At 42.3% G+C, this 21010-nt stretch overlaps 1 protein-coding gene across 10 annotated transcripts in view; it reads left to right on the top strand.

Annotated features, from left to right (window-relative positions):
- Positions 1 to 21010, top strand: part of akap6 (A kinase (PRKA) anchor protein 6) — a 414790-nt gene that overhangs the window by 35470 nt on the left and 358310 nt on the right. For all 10 annotated transcript variants that reach the window (XR_013500015.1, XR_013500016.1, XM_078233730.1 and 7 more), the window contains exons 2-3: positions 6645 to 6896; positions 15886 to 17895. Coding sequence is in view for 8 of the 10 variants with exons in the window: in XM_078233730.1 (XP_078089856.1) it covers positions 6645 to 6896; positions 15886 to 17895 (2262 nt within the window). In the remaining 2 variants the exon portion in view is untranslated. The remainder of the gene's footprint in view (positions 1 to 6644; positions 6897 to 15885; positions 17896 to 21010) is intronic.

A 21010-nucleotide genomic window follows, 5' to 3' on the forward strand; every position in this document is an offset into this window, starting at 1 on the left:
GGGGGGGTGGGGAAGAGACACCCACCTCATCAGCCTGGACCAGGAGACAAATGGCCTTTGACAGGATATCACACACATACATAATGAATGTGCTCTCCAAAATGGGATTTGGGGAGGGAATCCATGATTGGATCCAACTGCTCTCACAAACATCAATAGCGCAGTTTCAATCAATGGGTGGCAATCGGAAAGCTTTTCAATCAAATCTGGAGTCAGGCAATGCTGCCCTCTCAGTCCCATCCTGTTCATATATTGCATAGAATTCTTCGCTGAGACTATCAGGAAAGGTTTGGGCACAGTGGTTAGCACTGCTGCCTCACAGTGCCAGGGACCCACGTTCAATTCCGGCCTTAGGTTACTGTCTGTGGGAAGTTTGCACATTCTCCCCGTGTCTGCGTGGGTTTCCTCCAGGTGCTCCGGTTTCCTCCCACAGTCCAACAATGTGCGGGTTAGGTTGATTGGCCATGCTAAATTGACCCTACTGTCAGGGCATTAGCAGGGTAAATATGTGGGGTTGTGGGAATAGGGTCTGGGTGAGATTGTGGTTGGCGCAGACTCGATGGGCCGAATGGCCTCCTTCTGCACTGTAGGGATTCTATGAGGAGTGACAATCCCAGGCAGTAGAGATATTCGGATCAAAGACTCCCTGTACATGGATAATCATAAAATCCCAACAGTGCAGAAGGAGGCCATTCAAGCTATCAAGTCTGCACCGACCACAATTCCACCCAGACTCTATCCCCGTGCCCCTACTTATTTACCCTACTGACCCCCTGTAACTAATGGGCAATTTAGCATGGCCAATCAACCTAACTCCACATCTTTGGAATGTGGGAGGAAACCAGAACACCTGGAGGAAACCCACGCAGACATGAGGTGAATGTGCAAACTCCACACAGACAGTGACCCAAGCCGGAAATTGAACCTGGGTCCCTGGTGCTGTGAGGCAGCAGTGCTAACCACCGTGCCACCCCTATGCCACGGACAATGTCATCGTCTTCTGCTCAGATCCGTTGTTGGTGTGCAGACAGATGAGTGTCTGCGACCAGTTTGAACTGTCCTCGGGAGCCAAGGTATATCGTAGCAAGATCAAAGCCATAGAGCAATTATCATGGGGGTTTTAATCTACATATCAATTGGTCAAACCAGGTCAGTCAAGGCAGCCTTGAGGAGGAGTTCATAGAATGTATCCGCGATAGCTTCCTTGAACAGTATGTAATGGAACTGACAAGGGAGCAAGTTTTCCTAGATCTGGTCCTGTGTAATGAGACGGGAATAATTAATGATCTTACAGTTAGGGATCCTCTTGGAAGAAGTGATCACAGTATGGTTGAATTTAAAATACAGATGGCGCGTGAGAAGGTAAAATCCAATACCAATGTCTTGTGCTTAAACAAAGGAGACTGCAAAGGGATGAGGGAGGAGTTGGCTAAGGTAGACTGGGAGCAAAATCTTTATGGTGGGACAATTGAGGAACAGTGGAGGACTTTCAAAGCGATTTTTCACAGTGCTCAGCAAAAGTATATACCAGTGATAAGGAAGGACTGTAGAGAAAGAGATAATCAGCCATGGATATCTGAGGAAGTAAAGGAGGGTATCAAATTGAAAAGAAATGCATACCAAGTGGCAAAGATTAGTGGGAACCTAGAGGATTGGAAAATCTTTAAAGGTCAGTAGAAAGCCACAAAAAAAGCTATAAAGAAAAGTAAGATGGATTATGAGAGTAAACTAGCTCAGAATATAAAAACAGATAGAAAAAGTTTCTACAAATATATAAAACGAAAGAGTGGCGAAAGTAAACATTGGTCCTTTAGAGGACGAGAAGGGGGATGTAATAACTGGAAATGAGAAAATAGCTGAGGCATTGAACAGGTATTTTGTGTCGGTCTTCACTGTGGAAGACACAAATAACATGCCAAAAATAGATGACAGGAAGACTATGGCAGGTGGGAACCTAGAAACTATCATTATCACGAAAAAGGTAGTGTTGGGCATGTTAATGGGGCTAAAGGTAGACAAGTCTCCTGGTCTTGATGGAATGCACCCCAGGGTACTAAAAGAGATGGCGGGAGAAATAGCAAATGCACTAGTGGTAATTTACCAAAATTTGCTGGACTCTGGGGTGGTTCCCACAGATTGGAAAACAGCAAATGTGACGCCACTGTTTAAAAAAGGAAGTAGACAAAAGGCAGGTAACTATAGGCCAGTTAGCTTAACTTCTGTAGTAGGGAAAATGCTTGAATCTATCATCAAGGAAGAAATAACGAGACAGTTGGATATAAATTGTCCCATTGGTAAGATGCAGCATGGGTTCATGAAGGGCAGGTCATGTTTGACTAATTTGGTGGAATTCTTTGAGAACATTACATGTGTAGTGGACAATGGGGAACCTGTGGATGTGGTGTATCTGGATTTCCAGAAGGCATTTGACAAGGTGCCGCACCAAAGACTGCTACATAAGATAAAGGTGCACAGTGTTACGGGTAATGTATTAGCATGGATAGAGAATTGGTTAACTAACAGAAAGCAGAGAGTGGGGGTAAATGGGTGTTTTTCTGGTTGGCGATCAGTGACTAGTGGTGTGCCTCAGGGATCAGTGTTGGGACCGCAATTGTTTACGATTTACATAGATGATTTGGAGTTGGGGACCAAGTGTAGTGTGTCAAAATTCGCAGATGACACTAAGATGGGTGGAAGAGCAAAGTGTGCAGAGGATGCTGAAAGTCTGCAAAGGGATATAGATAACCTAAGTGAGTGGGCGAGGGTCTGGCAGATGGATTACAATGTTGGTAAAGGTGAGGTCATCCATTTTGGTAGGAATAACAGCAAAATGGACTATTATTTAAATGGTTAAAAATTGCAGCATGCTGCTGTGCAGAGGGACCTGAGTGTCCTTGTGCAGGAATCTCAAGGAATTGGTTTGCGGCTGCAGCAGTTAATTAAGAAGGCAAATGGAATTTTGTCCTTCATTGCTAGAGGGATGGAGTTTAAAAACAGCGAGATTATGTTGCAGCTGTATAAGGTGCTGGTGAGGCCACACCTGGAGTACTGTGTACAGTTTTGGTCTCCTTACTTGAGAAAGGATATACTGGCATTGGAGGGGGTGCAGAGGAGATTCACTAGGTTGATTCCGGAGTTGAGAGGGTTGGCTTATGAGGAGAGACTGAGTAGACTGGGGCTATACTCATTGGAATTCAGCAGAATGAGGGGAGATCTTATAGAAACATAAGATTATGAAGGGAATAGATAAGATAGAAGCAGGGAAGTTGTTTCCACTGGCGGGTGAAACTAAAACTAGGGGGCATAGCCTCAAAATAAGGGGAAGCAGATTTAGGACTGAATTGAGGAGGAACTTCTTCACACAAAGGGTTGTGAATCTGTGGAATTCCCTGCCCAGTGAAGCAGTTGAGGCTACCTCATTGAATGTTTTTAAGGCAAGGATAGATACATTTCTGAACAGTAAAGAAATTAAGGGTTATGGTGAGCGGGCAGGTAAGTGGAGCTGAGTCCACAGAAAGATCAGCCATGATTTTATTGAGTGGCGGAGCAGGCTTGAGGGGCCAGATGGCCTACTCCTGCTCCTAGTTCTTATGTTCTTATGTTCTTATTTTGTTTGGGAACTGGCTAACCAAGCCTTTGTTACCTACACTGTCAGGTCAGATTGACTGAAGGTGCTGGCCATGTGGTTTGGAGGGACCAGGGTACTTGCTAGAAACTGGAAGGAGTGAGTCACTATGGTAAAAGCAAAAACTTGGCATGTGGGAAAGAAGCTCCCTCTCCATTGTGGCGAAGAATCTGCTCATCAGGTTTGAGGCATTCTCAATGTGTGGTACAGGACTGGCCCATTGCTTAGTCCTGCACTGAGATGATCACCTGAGCTATCTTCCACTTTATATGGAGATCAAAAATGGAGACACGATGTACAAACATCTAAATAAAGGGAGAAAAACCATAAACAATATTGCCCTCATCCTGTTGGCCACTTGCATGTGTGGCTGCATCAAGCCCTTGGTACGTAGGCGAGTGTCACTAGGTGTTGATGTTCCCGCAAACTCTCACCCCACAGTGATGCCACATTGCCACAGAACGCTCCATTCAGAGTTGGACTATGTGGCAACACCTATCCTCCTGGAACTGTTTATGTAGAGATTCACATTTGACCACAATTCCATCAGGCAGTGGCCTGCGGAGAATGTCCAAGAAACCCTATAGGAAAAGGAGATGGTCGATCCTGTCAGATAGTTTCCTGAGCAGACTGTCAAAGTCATTTATTAAAATACCTAATTGCCAGAACATTCAAACAAGCACCAAGAACATATCTTGGCTGGTGGTGAGAAAGGCCTACCCATCTGATCCTTCCTACATGTCCAGAGTCTCACCTCCTCTGCACATTGCCCTCAAAGTGGCTGCGGTGTGGAAGAGACTGTTGTTTACCTCCTTCTGGAATGTGACTTTGCAAAGAGAGTGTGGGGAGAGATGCAGTAGTTTTTTTGAGGTTCATCCTGAGCAGTTCTGTGACACAGGACGCTGTGCTCTAAGGGCTGTTCCAGGAATGCACACCGTGTCAAATATGAACTGCAATTGGAGGATCATCACCTTGGTGAAAGATGCTCTTTGGTCTGTCCGAAATTTGTTGGCCATCCAGTGCAAAGGGATGTCCATGACCGGTGTTGCAGACTGGCACATTCCAGGACTATGTGATGAGGGATGTGTTAAAGTTTGGGGCAGCCATCGTAGAGGGACAATGGGCAAAGGTTGCTCTCTAAGGCCTGTCAGCCTTGGTACACCGATGGATGGACACTATGTTGAGCCTCTCCGGCTGTATGAATGTATACAGTAGATATTACATGTATCACAATTGTATGAAGCAACTCAGAATGCATCATGATCTGTGTAGAGAATTTGAATATCATTATACTTGATGTAAAGACCATTTTGTAATGTTCTTTTAGATATTTTATGGATAAAATATATTTTTGCAAAGGGAAACCTGGGAGTGTTGGAATGTGGAGTTAGCTATCTAAGTTTCCTGATGAAGACAGATGATAGTTATTAGGAATCATTGAACTATAATCAGGATAGTAGCTGGAAGGGGGAAGATTGGGTTAAAGAAATCATTTGAAGAAAAATAGGTTTTTCCATTATGTTCCTGTAAGACGTGATAATTTGGATATAGAATTTAAGTTTGAATTTACAAGGTATTTATAAGTTTGCTTAAATAATGGGATAGCAAGGGAGAAAAATATGTTTTCGTGTCGTAAGTGGAAGGATTTAAATTTAAGATGCATGAAATGGTTGCATGGAAGTGGATTGCACTGGATCTTATCTTCATGAAGATTGTTGCTGTTTTGAGGAGTTACATTAAATTCTTCAATTGTGGTGGAAATAAGCTAATGCTATGCTCCAACATGGAAGTCTGACAAAAATGGTGGAAAATGCATTTTACAAATGAATCTGAACGAGGGTGGCACAGTGGTTAGCACTGCTGCCTCACAGCGCCTAGCACTGCTGCCTCTCAATCCTGGCTTGGGTCACTATCTGTGCGGAGTTTGCACATTCACCCTTTCTGTGTGGGTTTCCTCTTGGTGCTCTGTTTTCCTCCCACAGTCCGAAAAACATGCTGATTAGGTGCATTGGCCATGCTAAATTCTCCCTCAGTGTGCCCAAACCGGTGCTAGAGTGTGGCGACTAGGGAATTTTCACAGTAACTTCATTGGAGTGTTGATGTGACATTAATAAATAAAATAAATAAATGAAGTGTAAGTAAGCTGCTTAGCTTGTTAATATGTTATTGTATCAGTGATATATAATCTTCCTGTCCAGTGATCTGTGTTGGCCATTTTTCATTTAAAAACACTCAAATTGGTTATAATTTAAGTTCTCTGTGCTTGTGTAATTGTGAAAATTTGATCAATCTTGTTTAATCTGTACACCTGGATGCACTTAGATTTTCATGTATCTTCATCACCTGAAGGTCAATAATTCTATCAGTTTTTGTAAACCAAGTTTACCAGTGAAGTGGTTCATATCATCATCTGCATGTGCTTCCAGCAAAAAAGGTTTTCTTTCAATAATATTACAACTGAAACAATGCTAATAAACTTCAATATAGTAGTTTACAGGAAATCTCTATCCATAGTCTTTCATGCAAACACAGAAAACTGGTTCTCCATTTTGTTAACCCTGAAATACAAATTCTAAAAATAATTTAATTTCTTCCAGTTCCTTAAATTTAATTTTTGAAAATTCTGAGAAGCAGACCCGGGAACAAACACTGTGTTGCTCTATTATGTAAGCGTCATGCCAAACCATTTGACATGTTAAAACAATGGAGAATATTTACAAGGACAAAAAAGGTCAAAATTCCAACAGATAGATTAGGCGATCCATGAAAAATGCAAAATTATAACTGCAGCACTAATTAATTGTGCAGGATTCAAACATCTGGCGGCAAAGGCACTGCAGAAATGTAAAATCCCCTGCACCCTGTCTAGCTGCAAATTCCCAAAAGATTTATGACAATCTTTTCCTCGCTCTAATCACACAAGTGTATCTAAAAGAGAAAGGTGTATGAGAAAATAATTAGGGTCCCACTATTGGCGATGTGATTGATTCTGTAAGTTATCTCCCTTCTGTCTCTGCAGGATATTTGTGAAGATATTTCAGATCATGTGGAGCTGATCCATGCCCTGTTAGAGACTGAAATTTCACTGAAGCTTCTCTCCTACTCAGTCAATATCCTAGTGGACATCCATACAGTTCAACTTTTGTGGCACCAGCTACGTGTATCAGTTCTTGTGCTTCGTGAGAGAATCTTACAGGGTCTTCAGGATTCAAACGGAAACTACACCAGGCAGACTGACATTCTTCAGGCTTTTAGTGAGGACAGAAAAGAGGTAAGAAATTGCGAGCTTTTATTCCTCACCAGTTTTAATTTGATTGGCAAGTCTCAACAGTGGAGGAAATTTCAGCTACTTAATCCTCCTTAGAGTTGATTTAACACACAGTTTTATTGTGGATAGTATTGGATTTTATTTAGGATCAAAGGGTATGGCTATATTTGACACAGAGCTAGTCAGAAAGGTTTGCTATTAATCAACTAAAAAAAACGTTCAACAGATGTGGTGACTCAATCCTCATCATAACAAGTTAATGCATCATGTAAATGTCACTGTAGTACTTATTTGTCATGGCACTGGGTTGGAAATTATATTTATCTGTTTAGATGCTCTCCTCAAGAAGATAAGTCTATCTTTAAATAATAATCCTTTTCCCTGCACAAACTTACATTTCAACTTAAAAACAAAAAACACTGGGGTGATTTTCACCTTTGTTTATTTTAGTGCGCTGAAAATCAGATGAATTCTACCAACTGGTGGATCTGCTCCACTCATCAACAGCCCAAGTGGGGAAGGTGAAAATTACCGCCTGGAAACTTAAAGTCTATCTCAAACAATCCAAAACAATTTATCAATCGGCCTTGCAACAGCAACTCAGCAATGCTTGCTAAATGTCTCCTCACCTCCATTTTCAATTTTCACATTTTAGGGGAAATTATGCAATGCCACGTAACTGGATTTTTTGATTGTTTTGCATTACTGCCACCAGCCAGTCCCTATTGTGCTTCAAGCTCCCTGATTGTATAGGTGAGGTCAGGATTTCCCAATCTTCACTTTGATCCTTAGAATCAGTTCACCCAGAGAAGTAGTAATTGGACTCCATCTGCTGGTGCCTGTGTTACATCTGATAAAGGTTGGCTGGGATGCTTCCAGTCACTTGTGGCACAGCCTACCCTGATGGATAGGGCACTGTCGCAGGTGTAAACATGCAAGAGTAGGTGGATCATGGTGTCAAACAACCTCTAACATTGATTCGATGCATGATCTGCCATTTTTCACCATGAAGGCCCAGTTAGCACCTCTCTTCATCACTGGCAACCAGTAGTGATTTGCGTCAGCGTGCCGTCTCGTTGGGGTGGTGGGAAGCATCTGAGACGGGGGGAAGCAGCCGTGCCAGACTTGCTAATGATATGGCGATCCAGGCGCTCTGATGCTAATGAGCTTTGCACCCTTTCTGGGAGCGAAGCCATCCTCGCCAGTAATACGAGGTGGATTTTTGGCCCCTCACGCTATGTTTCTGGATCACCACGCTGATTGATAGGCACAGCAAGCTGTTAAGATCATGCCCTACATCTTGCACATTCCACTCTCTCTGTGACTTCTTTCAAAAGACTGCAACCAGCTTAGTAAGATAGGACCACCTTTTCAGAAGCCTTGTTGGACGTCTCTGATGTGCCCTTCTCTAAGTGGTGATATAATGATGACTTTTTCATGCATGCGCCCACTTACTGATATCAAGCCAATGGGTAGACCAAACCCATTCCTTTAACATATTTTCATATTGTTTCAGCTATATAATGCATAAATACTGGATTAACTTAGCCTTATTTATTTTTTGAACATGGTAACAGAACTTAGAATTAAAAATCATGAAGAAAATAACAATCTATTCTTCATGGTTGTCTTAAATAAACGTAAAAAAAACAAAAGTAAAAGATGTGAACTACCACAATTTTTAATACTGCAGTGCAAATCTAGAATATGTTTCTCCACTTTCATCACTGTTATTTGCCAAGTCTTAAATCAGATAAGTGATTGGAAACAATTTACATCAAACATTTGAAGGAAACCTGAGAAGCATCCAATTGAAGGGCAGAAACTCGAGATTTTGCTCAACTACAAATAAATTCCTTCATAGTTTGCAATAGATTCAGCACACATGCTTGATTGTCCTGGATCTGAGTATCCATACAAGTTTTTGTTTTTAAAAAAAAATCTCATTTATTTCACTGCAGTGGATAGCACACTTAATTAAGTGGCATTAATTAGTTAAGACGATGAGGGACCATTTCTGTTCCAGTATTTCTATTTTCCACAATGAAATTGCCTAGTGTAATAACAGATAATAACTTGAGAACGTGGAAACAGATAAAAATCTACTGTAACTTATCAGACAGCTCTATTCATAGTCTAATATGTTATAACTATGCTTTCCTCCCAATCAGATGTGGTGTTTACAATGTGGAGAGATAAAGGAATAATTACACTTAGAAACTTCTATATAGTCACTTTGTCTCATGGGAACAAATAAAATAAAAGTTTGATTTACCTTCAATAGATTTTTTCTGATATTTACAAATAAGAAATCATGTCTGTCACTTTTGATTTGATTTATTATTGTCACATGTATTGGGATACAGTAAAAAGTATTGTTTCTTGCACCAGATAGGCAAAGCATGCTGTTCATAGAGTATATAGGGGAGAAGGAAAGGAGAGGGCACAGAGTATAGTGTTACAGTCATAGCTAGGGTGTAGAGAAAGATCAGCTTAATATAAGGTAGATTCATTCAAAAGTCTGATGGCAGTAGGGAAGAAACTGTTCTTGAGTCGGTTGGTACTTGATCTCAGACTTTTGTATCTTTTTCCTAACGGAGGAAGGTGAAAGAGAGTGCTTGGGGTGCTTGGGGTCCTTGATTATTCTGGCTGCTTTTCTGAGGCAGCGGGAAGTGTAGACGGAGTCGATGGATGGGAGGCTGGTTTGCGTGATGGACTAGGCTACGTTCACAACCTTTGTAGTTTCTTGCGGTTTTGGTCAGAGCAGGAGCCTTACCAAGCTGTGATACATCTGGAAAGAATACTTTCTATGGTGCACCTATAAAAACTTTGAAACTCTCCCAACGGATTTGGAAATGTATAGATTTCCACTGAGCTCACCTGGGTCCAAGAAATTGATTTCTTGGTTTGTTGTATTATTTTCCAATCAAATGAAATGATTCCACTAACTTACTTAGAAATATATGGAGTGAGGAAATGGAATCGCAGATCTCAGATAAGGGTACATAGAGGCGCTGAGAAGAATAAATGCCAGATATCAACTAATTCAATATAAAGTAATGCACAGACTCCATTATTCAAAAACAAAGCTATGCAGAATTTATCATGCAATCTAGAGAGGAAGAGAGGAAATTGCTGGGGCCTTGAGAGAAATCTTTGTATCCTCACTGGCTACAGGGGAGGTCATGATGTGGAGATGCCGGCGTTGGACTGGGGTAAACACAGTAAGAAGTTTAACAACACCAGGAGAAGGGGCTTAGAGCTCCGAAAGCTTGTGTGGCTTTTGCTACCAAGTGAACCTGTTGGACTTTAACCTGGTGTTGTTAAACTTCTTACAGGGGAGGTCCCAGAGGATTGGAGAATAGCCAATGTTGTTCCTTTGTTTAAGAAGGGTAGCAAGAATAATCCAGGTAATTACAGGCCGGTGAGCCTTACATCAGTGGTAGGGAAATTATTGGAGAAGATTCCTCGAGACAGGATTTATTCCCACTTGGAAATAAATGGACGTATTAGTGAGAGGCAACATGGTTTTGTGAAGGGGAGGTCATGTCTCACGAACTTGATCAAGTTTTTCGAGGAAGTGACGAAGATGATTGATGAGGGTAGGGCAGTGGATGTTGTCTACATGGACTTCAGTAAGGCCTTTGACAAGGTCCCTCAGGGCAGACTGGTGCAGAAGGTGAAGTCGTATGGGATCAGAGGTGAGCTGGCAAGGTGGATACAAAACTGGCTCGGTCAAAGAAGACAGAGGGTAGCAGTGGAAGGGTGCGTTTCTGAATGGAGGGCTGTGACAAGTGGTGTTCCTCAGGGATCAGTGCTGGGACCTTTGCTGTTTGTAATATATATAAATGATTTGGAGGAAAATGTAACTGGATTGATTAGTAAGTTTGCGGACGACACAAAGATTGGTGGATTTGCGGATAGCGATGAGGACCATCAGAGGATACAGCAAGATGTAGATCAGTTGGAGACTTGGGCGGAGAGAGGGCAGATGGAGTTTAATCCGGACAAATGTGAGGTAATGCATTTTGGAAGGTCTAATACAGATAGGAAATATACAGTAAATGGCAAAACCCTTAGGAGTATTGATAGGCAGAGGGATCTGGGTGTACAGGTACACAGGTCACTGAAAGTGGCAATGCAGGTGGAGAAGGTAGTCAAGAAGGCATACGGCATGCTTGCCTTCATCGGCCGGGGTATTGAGTTTAAAAATTGGCAAGTCATGTTGACGCTTTATAGAACCTTAGTGAGGTCGCACTTGGAATATAGTATTCAATTCTGGTCGCCACACTACCAGAAGGATGTGGAGGCTTTGGAGAGGGTACAGAAAAGATTTACCAGGATGTTACCTGGTATGGAGGGCATTAGCTATGAGGAGAGGTTGGAGAAACTTGGTTTGTTCTCACTGGAGCGACGGAGGTTGAGGGGGAGACCTGATAGAAGTCTACAAGATTATGAGAGGCATGGACAGAGTGGATAGTCAGAAGCTTTTTCCCAGGTTGGAAGAGTCAATTACTAGGGGGCAGAGGTTTAAGGTGCGAGGGGCAAGGTTTAAATGAGATGTACGAGGCAGATTTTTTACACAGAGAGTAGTGGGTGCCTGGAACTCGTTGCTGGGGGAGGTAAGGAATGCGGATACGGTAGTGACTTTTAAGGGGCGGCTGAACAAGTACATGAATGAGATGGGAATAGAGGGATATGGTCCCCAGAAGCGTTGGGGCTTTTAGTTAAGTCAGGCAGCATGGTCGGTGCAGACTTGGAATGCCCAAGGGCCTGTTCCTGTGCTGTAATTTTCTTTGTTCTTTCTTTGTTCTTTGTTCTATCCCATATGTAATAAATGTAAATCTGGTGAGAGCACCTCAATGCATCTTTTATGGACACGTCCAAAGCTTTATAGGTTTTGGTCAGATATTTTCCTGTGATATTCTGATATATATGAATGTGCTTTTCCCCATAACCCTGAGATCACTGTATTGGGATGTTCTGGTGCTCTGGTGAATGGAAGTGACTTATTGTATCATTTGGGATGTGGAGGCAAAAAAAAAGTTATTTTGAAAGTATGGAAAACAGTACCAAAATCACTCTTTAATTCATGGCTAATGGAATTAACATGTACATTGCACATGGAAAGGATCCACTCCAGCATAAATAACAAAACTGATACATTTTTTGAAATATGGGAGCTGTTTCTGGAGCACTTGGAGAGAAGTGAAACAGAAGAGAGGCTAGGGACTGCATCATAATTGATAAATGATGCCATAAAGCAGCAACTAAATGAATTCTTCCCTTATACTTTCAACCTCTAGCAATCAGCTTTCACATGTTCACTTTCATAGCAAAAGTAATATGTTGGTCTCTTTTGATCATTTTTATCTCACACAAGTATCTCTTTCACGACTCCTTGTTTTCCCTGTCTTTTCATTTCTGTTGTCCCTCTCAATGTAATTAGTGTCCTGTACTTTATCAACTGGTTTATCTCTCCACTTTGTTTTAGGTTTGCAAGCAAAGATTTGCTGCCACCTATGTGCTTGTGAGATAACTCAGCTTTCTGCTAAAACAGATGCTTCTCTTATATTAGAAACTTTACTATCTTCCATCTCCTAAAGGAATGCTGTTTCTAATTCCTCTATTAACAACTTCTCTCTAAGGTTTTCAAAATTCTATTAAACTTTATTGACCTATACCGTAGATCAAACATCATCTCTTTTTCTCCAGGAAATTCCACAAAAGTCTAATTTTGTCTCTGCCTCAGGTTTCTTCATTTTTTTTTGGATAAATTTCTGGAACTAACTCATATGCATTAATTACAGTAGTTTTAACTGCATCTCGATCCAAAAAGGTTGAATGCATCTTCAATGCTTTTTCCATCAAAACATTTTGTAATACAATTGTCCAAATTTCAGGTGGCCATTGCAACTTCATAGCAATTTTCTCAAATGCTACAAAATATATTTCAACTCCTGCCTCACTGAATTTATACACTAGACAAATATTCCTTGCCAAATCAAAACCAGGAATTAAAGTTGACTCATTGTTAAACCTGCCTGTTGCTTCCTGATCATGTAATCAAAACCTTTCACTATCCAGTTCAAATTCCCTAGTTTTCCTTTCTCGAAGTTCGAATTCAAGGTTTGTATTTCCCTTTCCAATTCAAATTTTTGCCTCTATCTCTTTCCAATTTAAGTTGTTTGAGTTAAAATTGAGTCCTAGTCAACTCAACATGCATTTTATCTGGGCTACCTATTTCTTCCTCAAGTTTCAAATGTTGCACCAACACCTCAACTATTTCTAACTTCATACCGCTTACTTTCAAATCTATTTCTAACGTTTCTGCCACCACTTTTAAATTAACCTTTCTAGTTTGTTGCAAAGACATTCAAAGGCAATTCCTCTCATTCGAGGAATGCTTCAACACTAAACACAATCTTTTTAACTCTTCAGTAAATGCAGCAAAAGTCACTGTGAAATCTTTTTGTTTAAACTTTGGCAAATCCCAGAGTTCCTGTCTCAGCTTGTGGATTTGAAATTCCGTATAAAGCCCCCAGTTTTGTTATGAATTCTGCAGAGATTGACAAAATTTAAAGAACAATTCGAATTTTCAGTTAATACCTGAAAAGGATGATACAACAAGATTTCTTTCACTATAACAAATGGTTGAAAGCACTATTGACTAAACATTATTTTCTTTTTGTAAGCAATTTATACTTTAAACTCTGGAGAGGCACTTTCTCCTTTTATACATATCACTCACTCCTTGCAGTCCATTTAGCAAACAGTCCATGGTTGCTTCCAGCTTCCCATGGGTTCCAGTATTCCCATTTCACTGAGTTGTAACTCTGAGTGAACCTCTTCAGGCACTATTCAGAGAGTTACTTAAATCCGCCAGAGTAGTAAAGCCTGTTTGTTGTGGGCTTTGATGTCAGCCTTTAAATTGATCACACCTTTACCTTTCAAGTAACCAGACCAAGTTACAGAGTTCTCTTAAACAGCTGTTTTAATGCAAGCGATAGCTCAGATCCCCAGAAGGTCACAGGTCAGTGAATTCAGGAATGTATGAAAGTTATGGTTTCAAATTCGATTACAAGTAATTAGCAGATACCAATCAAGGTATAGGAGTTATCTCTATCCACTCACAGTTATTAATTAAGGTTACATCATTCATAAGGTACTGGTATTAAAACTAATCACAATCACCTCACACTTGCTTAATTATAATATCCAATCAGCGTGAAGACTTAATTGTGTTAGCTGATCTAATCCATCATTGTTACAAATTTTCATTGTCCCAGTTAGTGTCTATGCAGATATTACTCCCTTTTTCCAGTTCCAGAAGTCTGATTTAATGAATTCTCTCAGAGTCAAGGCTTTAGTGCTTAGCTGTGAAGAGTTTTATAAATGCCCTTTTTTTCTACTAGCAGCTGATGTGATCTTTAAACTTGTGTGATTATTAACCCTTTCACTGTTCCAATGACTATTCTTCCCTTGGCCATCCAAGGCAAACCTCCTACAATCAGGATGGGTCCCTGACAGCTTCCCCACACTGATTTAATGCTGTGGTCAGCATCAGTTGCTTTAAGGTGAGACCTCTGCTCCCTATCTTCGAGAGACGTCCTGCCTTAGAAAGCTGTTGGCCAATCAAATGGCCAGCTGCTCTGTATTCCCAGTAGCACCAAGAGGAGTGACAAAGACGAGCCCAGATTCAGAGCCAAGTCCAGGGTATCACTGGGTCCAGACAGACATGCCCTGACCTGGGAAGGGGTGAAGTTGGTGTGGGACCTGGTTTGAACAGCCAAATGTGAGGGTAAAGGGAGATATATGACCTTTGTCAGGGGTGCTTGTAATGACCCCAGAGAACCTGAAAAGGAGGTTTCCCCCCCCCCCCCCCTTGCTTGATACCAGTCTGCAGAGCTAATGCTTCTAGGCTTCCTACATGGCTTGCCCCTCCCTGTGCAGCATATAAAATTAAGTGGCCACTTAAGGGCCTCAATAGGGCCATGGGCAGGTGAGCCATCTGACGACTGCATTACCTCCTGTAAAATTTCAGATCAGCGTAGGTGGTGCTAAAGCCAGCTGCTGAATTTTACAAGCTTTTCCACAACCCACCAGCAGGGGCATGTAAAATCCTGCCCCTAATCTCAAAAATGGCTTCTTCTGTCTCTTCCCCATGGAAACGTGAAACACATTAACCTCACTTACAGATTGACGTCTGATTAGCTATTCATGACCCCAACTCTCTTTCATCTTAGAAGAAAAAGGACAGTTTACGGCACACAGTTTGCAACCTGATATATGCAGCCCTTCTCAGTGACTTTGAAAAACTCAGAATCTAAGCACTGTAAACTCAGAATCTGCTAACATTGTCTCCAAGCATAAATACCTTTTTACCAATAAAACAATATTTAGATCTCTCGTAATCAAATCACCTAGGCTCACCGTCATGGAGACCTTCAAACAGGTTTCATCACTCCCTTCATTTGTCCCGAAATTTAAAGATTCATTTACAAAACATAATGGGCAGAATTTTCCCTTCCTGCTCACCAAGGGAATCTTAGTGGGTGGAATAGAAAATTCAGTGGGACCTGTTGACCTCGGTTGGGAATTTCTGATTTTGAGGCGCGTGCGGCCAGGAAATCCCATCCAATACTTATAAACCTCAATTGTAACAGTTGTACAATTGAAAGTGTCATTAACATGATATAACACATGATAACATGAACGTTTTTGTGGTCTCAATTTGAGTGTATCTAAACTTCATCCTTTTACAAAAATTGTGCTTGATAAAATTCCCAATTATTTCCATTGGAAATCCACATTTTTTTTAAGGCATTATGCCTTAATTTCACATTTTGTGTATTTAGTTCTGTGTTGCTTTGCCATGCATTACTTTTTGATATGGAACACAAATATTCATTGGGAAGGCACAGTGGAATGGTGACAGAATTCAGAATGTGCATTTATTTTATTGAGGGTTTTTTTTGCTTTCTTTCTTCAGACCTGCTTGGACTCACTGACTGAAATTGATGATGCAGGTCAGCTGACCATTAAATGTTCCCAAGACTATTTTTCTTTGGATTGCGGTATCACTGCCTTTGAACTGTCTGACTACAGCCCAAGTGAAGACGTGCCCTGTGGCTCTGAGGCCACCATGACCTCCAATTCAGCCACCAGGGCTAAACCAAAACCTTTTGGGCATTGGAACCCTGCTGATCTCGAAAAAGGCTTTCCAGAATTGGTTCGCAGTGTCGGGCTACTTACTGTGGCAAATGACCATTCCACTTACAGGCACAAAGAAATGGAGACAAATGATGAAAGTCAGTTATCCCTCACAGATCAGCAAATATTTGCACAGGGGAAGAAAGGCACATCAAACTCCAAGTTGTCACCGAAATCAACAAACCATCCAACCCTGTCTCAGACTCCTCCTGCAGAGTGCACACGAACCCAAAAAGGAATTAGTAAGAGTTCCAAACCAAAGGTACTTTCTCACACTAATATTGATGATTTGGAGCCCAAGAGACATATCCAAGTGCATTCCTGTAGTGCCAATAGTAACCACTGTGAAAACTCCATACCAAAAAGACCAATAAAAGATTGCTTCAATTACAATGAGGAGTCTCCAACACAACCCTCCTTACCCAAAAGAGCTTTATACCTATATGAAATTTCTAAAGATGATTTGGACGTTAGCTGCTGCAAAGTTTCAACTTCAATTCTCTTGCACAAAGCGGAAATGAGCAGAAGTACACCTTCGCTTTTTGACCATCCAGACAGGTCCAGACTTTGGCTGGACTTGGCTTCATTCTACCCAAGCTCCACGAATGCTGCTGTCAGTCACTCGTATGATGAGTTAAACAAAACAAGTGGGACAAAGAGTGGATACTCGAGTTCTCCTTCTCATTGTGATTTACAAAAGACAACTTTCGGCCTGAATAAAACCCGTGACCAACATCAAATAAAGTCTTCAGCTATTAGGAAGTCATGTGATCTTCATGATCTTAGGCAATCTAACCAAGAGTCTCCACGAAGCCCCTCGCAACACTATAGAGAACCTAATTCTCCTGTGCAAAAAACGCAGAATGATATTTCCTTATTATCTACCGAGGCATCCCCATATCAGAAGCAACCAGGTACCATGCTTAAAATTAAGAATTTACATCAATGCTGTCCTCCACATATAAAATCACCAACTGGTGAGAATAATAATAGTTCTCATTCATTTAATTTACACACTTTGGCTGCAAAATGCAAGGACAGTAATGAACCAACAAATATGTCCTCAAGACATCAAAATCAGGAGTCTGATAGTGAATATAAAAAGCAGTCACCTGTCAAACAAGGTTCATGTGAATCAGTATCTACACAGTTGCCTTTAAATTCTCCACAAAGTGTGACCCGGGCAGATTCTTCTGCTTTTAGCCCCACAGTATCTTTGCTACAACTGCAGCCAGGGACACAGAATAATTCAAGGCAAAATCAAACCACTGAAAATGATAAAGGTGACATCTGGTTTGGATCGAATGAATATCTGGCTCTTCCATCTCACCTGAAGGAAACTGAAGTGTTGGCTTTAAAGCTTGAGAATTTGACAAAGATGTTGTCACATTCACCATCTACAGAAGCACTTCAGAACATTGAAGATTGGGAGTTATCAGAGGCAAATTCTATGACTGAAGCAGACCCATTAATTCACAATGAACGGAAGAACAAAAAATACCTTCCCACATCTGGAACAATATCTCCAGCTTCCTCCAGTGATATAGCTTCCTCTTTGGATGACAGCATTGAGTCAGGTCCACTCAGCAACATCCAGTCAGACGATGAGTCATCAGTAGCTGAAATAGCTGCTAAGCACAACATTTTACCCCAATTCCCACACCATTGGTTCACACAGATGCCAAAGAATGCCTTGGATAGTGCTCCTCCTAAATCATCTCTCATTCAACAACTACAGCGGGATATTCAGCAGAAACAGAATAATAGCGACGTGTGGGAGAAAATTGAGGTAAGCTAGCTGGTAATTTACCATTAAATTGTAATGTATTCAGTAATTGTTTGAACACTTGTATTAGCTTCTGACTTTGAAGATTTTAGGGGTGATTCTTCCAAAAAGGTTCCAAGTGCTGAATTCGCGGGAAAACTCGTGTAACTCACAATTGTTTTCTCATTGGGAGTTCAGATTTGAATCTTCCACACGGTGCAATGCAGAGGTCACAATGAAAGCTGGGGGGGCAGGGCCTATTCACGCCAGAGTCTGACAGTTCCGGGCCTCTGCACATGAGCAGTGGCCCCGATCTATCAGCCTCTGGTTTGCTGGCCAGCTCGGTCACTGGCCAGCCCAGGACCCACGCAGTGCTGCCCCTCCAGCACCCCCCCATGGCCCGAGAGGGGCCCCCACAGCATTCCCAGGCCATCCCGCTGCCCCCCCCCAAAGTCCAGGAGCCGCCGATCTCCAGCAGTCATGATCCCTCCACCCCCCCTACCCCCACGGGAGGCAGACCCTCCCACAGGAGGCAGACCCCCCCCCCCCCCCCCCCCCCACACCGAAGGCTTGCGTCCACCAGCCCTGACCAATCCCCATGCAAAGTGGCAGCGGGCCCCCACCGATCACCCCTAAGCCCCGCCCCTTTGGCCTTGCCAATGCCCAGTGGGCAGTGCCAAGGTGATCCCTGGGCATGGGCACTTTGCCCCATGGGCAGTGCCAGAAGGCACAGGCTGGCACTGCCAGGGTGTCCATGCCCAGGGGGCACCACCGCTCCGCCTCCCGTCCCCCCCCCCCGGCGGGGCCCCGATTGCTCCCTTTTCACTCCAGTGGGGTCTCTCGCTAGTTTCCCAAAAAAGCTACTCTATACCCCGCCGGAGTGAAATTGTATTGGCGGGGTGGGGGATGCTATTGGGCCCAGAGACTTCAGTCCTGGGTCCGATAATCACATTTAAATAACATTCAAATAACATTAAAATTACTTACCTGCTGTTCCCACCGATTTCCAGTGCAATCCCAACTGCGCCAGATATCTGTCGCTGGGAGATGCGCGTGTGTCGGGAACGCGTGCGCGAATCCCCGAATTGGCGCACGTGTAATTCTCCCAGCCCGACCCTCCAAAAAATTAGCGGATCAGGATGGGAGAATCACGGCCTTTATTTCTTTAATCATAGTATGTTCATTAATAAATTAAATGGTGGTGGTAGCAAATGGAACATTTCCAGTTGTCAGTGTTATGTTCTTCCAGCTCTCCCACATCACATCTCAAGAGGCATCTGGACGAGTACATGAATAGGTAGGGAATAAAGGGATATTGACCGAGTAAGGGTAGAAGGGTTTTTTGTTAGTTTAGTGAGGGCATCATGATCGGCACAGGCTTGGAAGGCTGAAGGGCCTGTTTCTGTGCTGTACTTTGTTCTTTGGTCTTTGTTTTATCTACTAGAAAATTATCTCATTGCAATCTCGGATTGCAACGGGATCTTGATCAATTGGGCCAGTGGGCTGACGAATGGCAGATGCGAGTTTAATTTAGATAAATGCGAGGTGATGCATTTTGGTAGATTGAACCAGGGCAGGACTTACTCAGTTAGGGCGTTGGGGAGAGTTACAGAACAAAGAGATCTAGGGGTACATGTTCATAGCTCCTTGAAAGTGGAGTCACAGGTGGACAGAGTGGTGAAGAAGGCATTCAACATGCTTGGTTTCATTGGTCAGAACATTGAATGCAGGAGTTGGGACATCTTGTTGAAGTTGTACAAGACACTGGTAAGGCCACACTTGGAATACTGTGTACAGTTCTGGTCACCCTATTATAGAAAGGATATTATTAAACTAGAAAGAGTGCAGAAAATATTTACTAGGATGCTACCGGGACTTGATGGTTTGAGTTATAAGGAGAGGCTGGATAGACTGGGACTCTTTTTTCTGAAGCGTAGGAGGCTGAGGGGTGATCGTATAGAGGTCTATAAAATAATGAGTGGCATAGATCAGCTAGATAGTCAACACATCTTTTCCCAAAGGTAGGGGAGTCTAAAACTAAAGGGCATAGGTTTAAGATGAGAGGGGAGAGATACAAAAGTGTCCAGAGGGGCAATTTTTTGACACAGAGTATGATGAGTGTCTGGAACAAGCTGCCAGTGGTAGTAGTAGAGGCGGGTACAATTTTGTCTTTTAAAAAGCATTTAGACAGTTACATGAGCAAGATGGATATTGAGGGATCTGGGCCAAATGTGGGCAATTGGGACTAGCTTCGGGGCGGCATGGACAAGTTGGGCCAAAGGGCCTGTTTCCATGCTGTGAACCTCTATGACTCTAAAAGAGGAAAATGAGACAGCTGACATGGCCTTCATTTGTGCTTAAATTTCTAACATACTTTTCCCAACAATGTGACTTCATCCTATTTTCCCATCCATGGGTTGTCTGTTTGGATTCATTACTCTGGTCAATATCACTTGTGACTCCTCAGATACTGATGCAGTCTGTATCCACATGCAGCAAGATCTGATCAACATTGGCAAGTAATATTGTGCAACCGCCAGGCAATAACCAAATCCAAAAGTGTGTATCCAACCGTCTCCCTTTGACATTCAATGACATTACCATCACTGTGTTGCAGCTCCAACAATACTCTTGAAACTTGACACCATCCAAGGCAAAGTATCCCATTTGGTGGATATGCCATCCACTACCTTAAATATTCTCTGTCTCCACTGCCGATGCACACTGGCAGTACTGTGTACTATATACAAGATATACTGCAGAAACTCTCCAAGGCTCCTATGACAGCACCTTACAAACCTGCAATCTCTACCACATAGAAGGACAAGGGCAGCAGATGCATGGGAACACTGCCAGTTGCAAATTCCCTTTCAAGCCACACATTATCTAAATCCTGGAACTCCCTACCGAACAGCACTGTGGCTACATGGACTGCAGCAGTTCAAGAAGGTGACTCATTACTATCTTCTCAAGGACAATTAGGAATGGGCAACAATGGTGGCCTAACCAGCGATGCCCACATCCTGTGAAAGAATAATAAAAAAACATTGTTTGAATTCCACTCTCTTCAGGTTTTAGTTATTTCCCAAACCGGGTACTTCCTTTCTCTTGTTGTTTTAAAACTTCAATTCCACCCTAA

This window comes from Mustelus asterias, chromosome 18, assembly GCF_964213995.1.
Source record: "Mustelus asterias chromosome 18, sMusAst1.hap1.1, whole genome shotgun sequence".
NCBI classification, from domain to species: domain Eukaryota; kingdom Metazoa; phylum Chordata; class Chondrichthyes; order Carcharhiniformes; family Triakidae; genus Mustelus; species Mustelus asterias.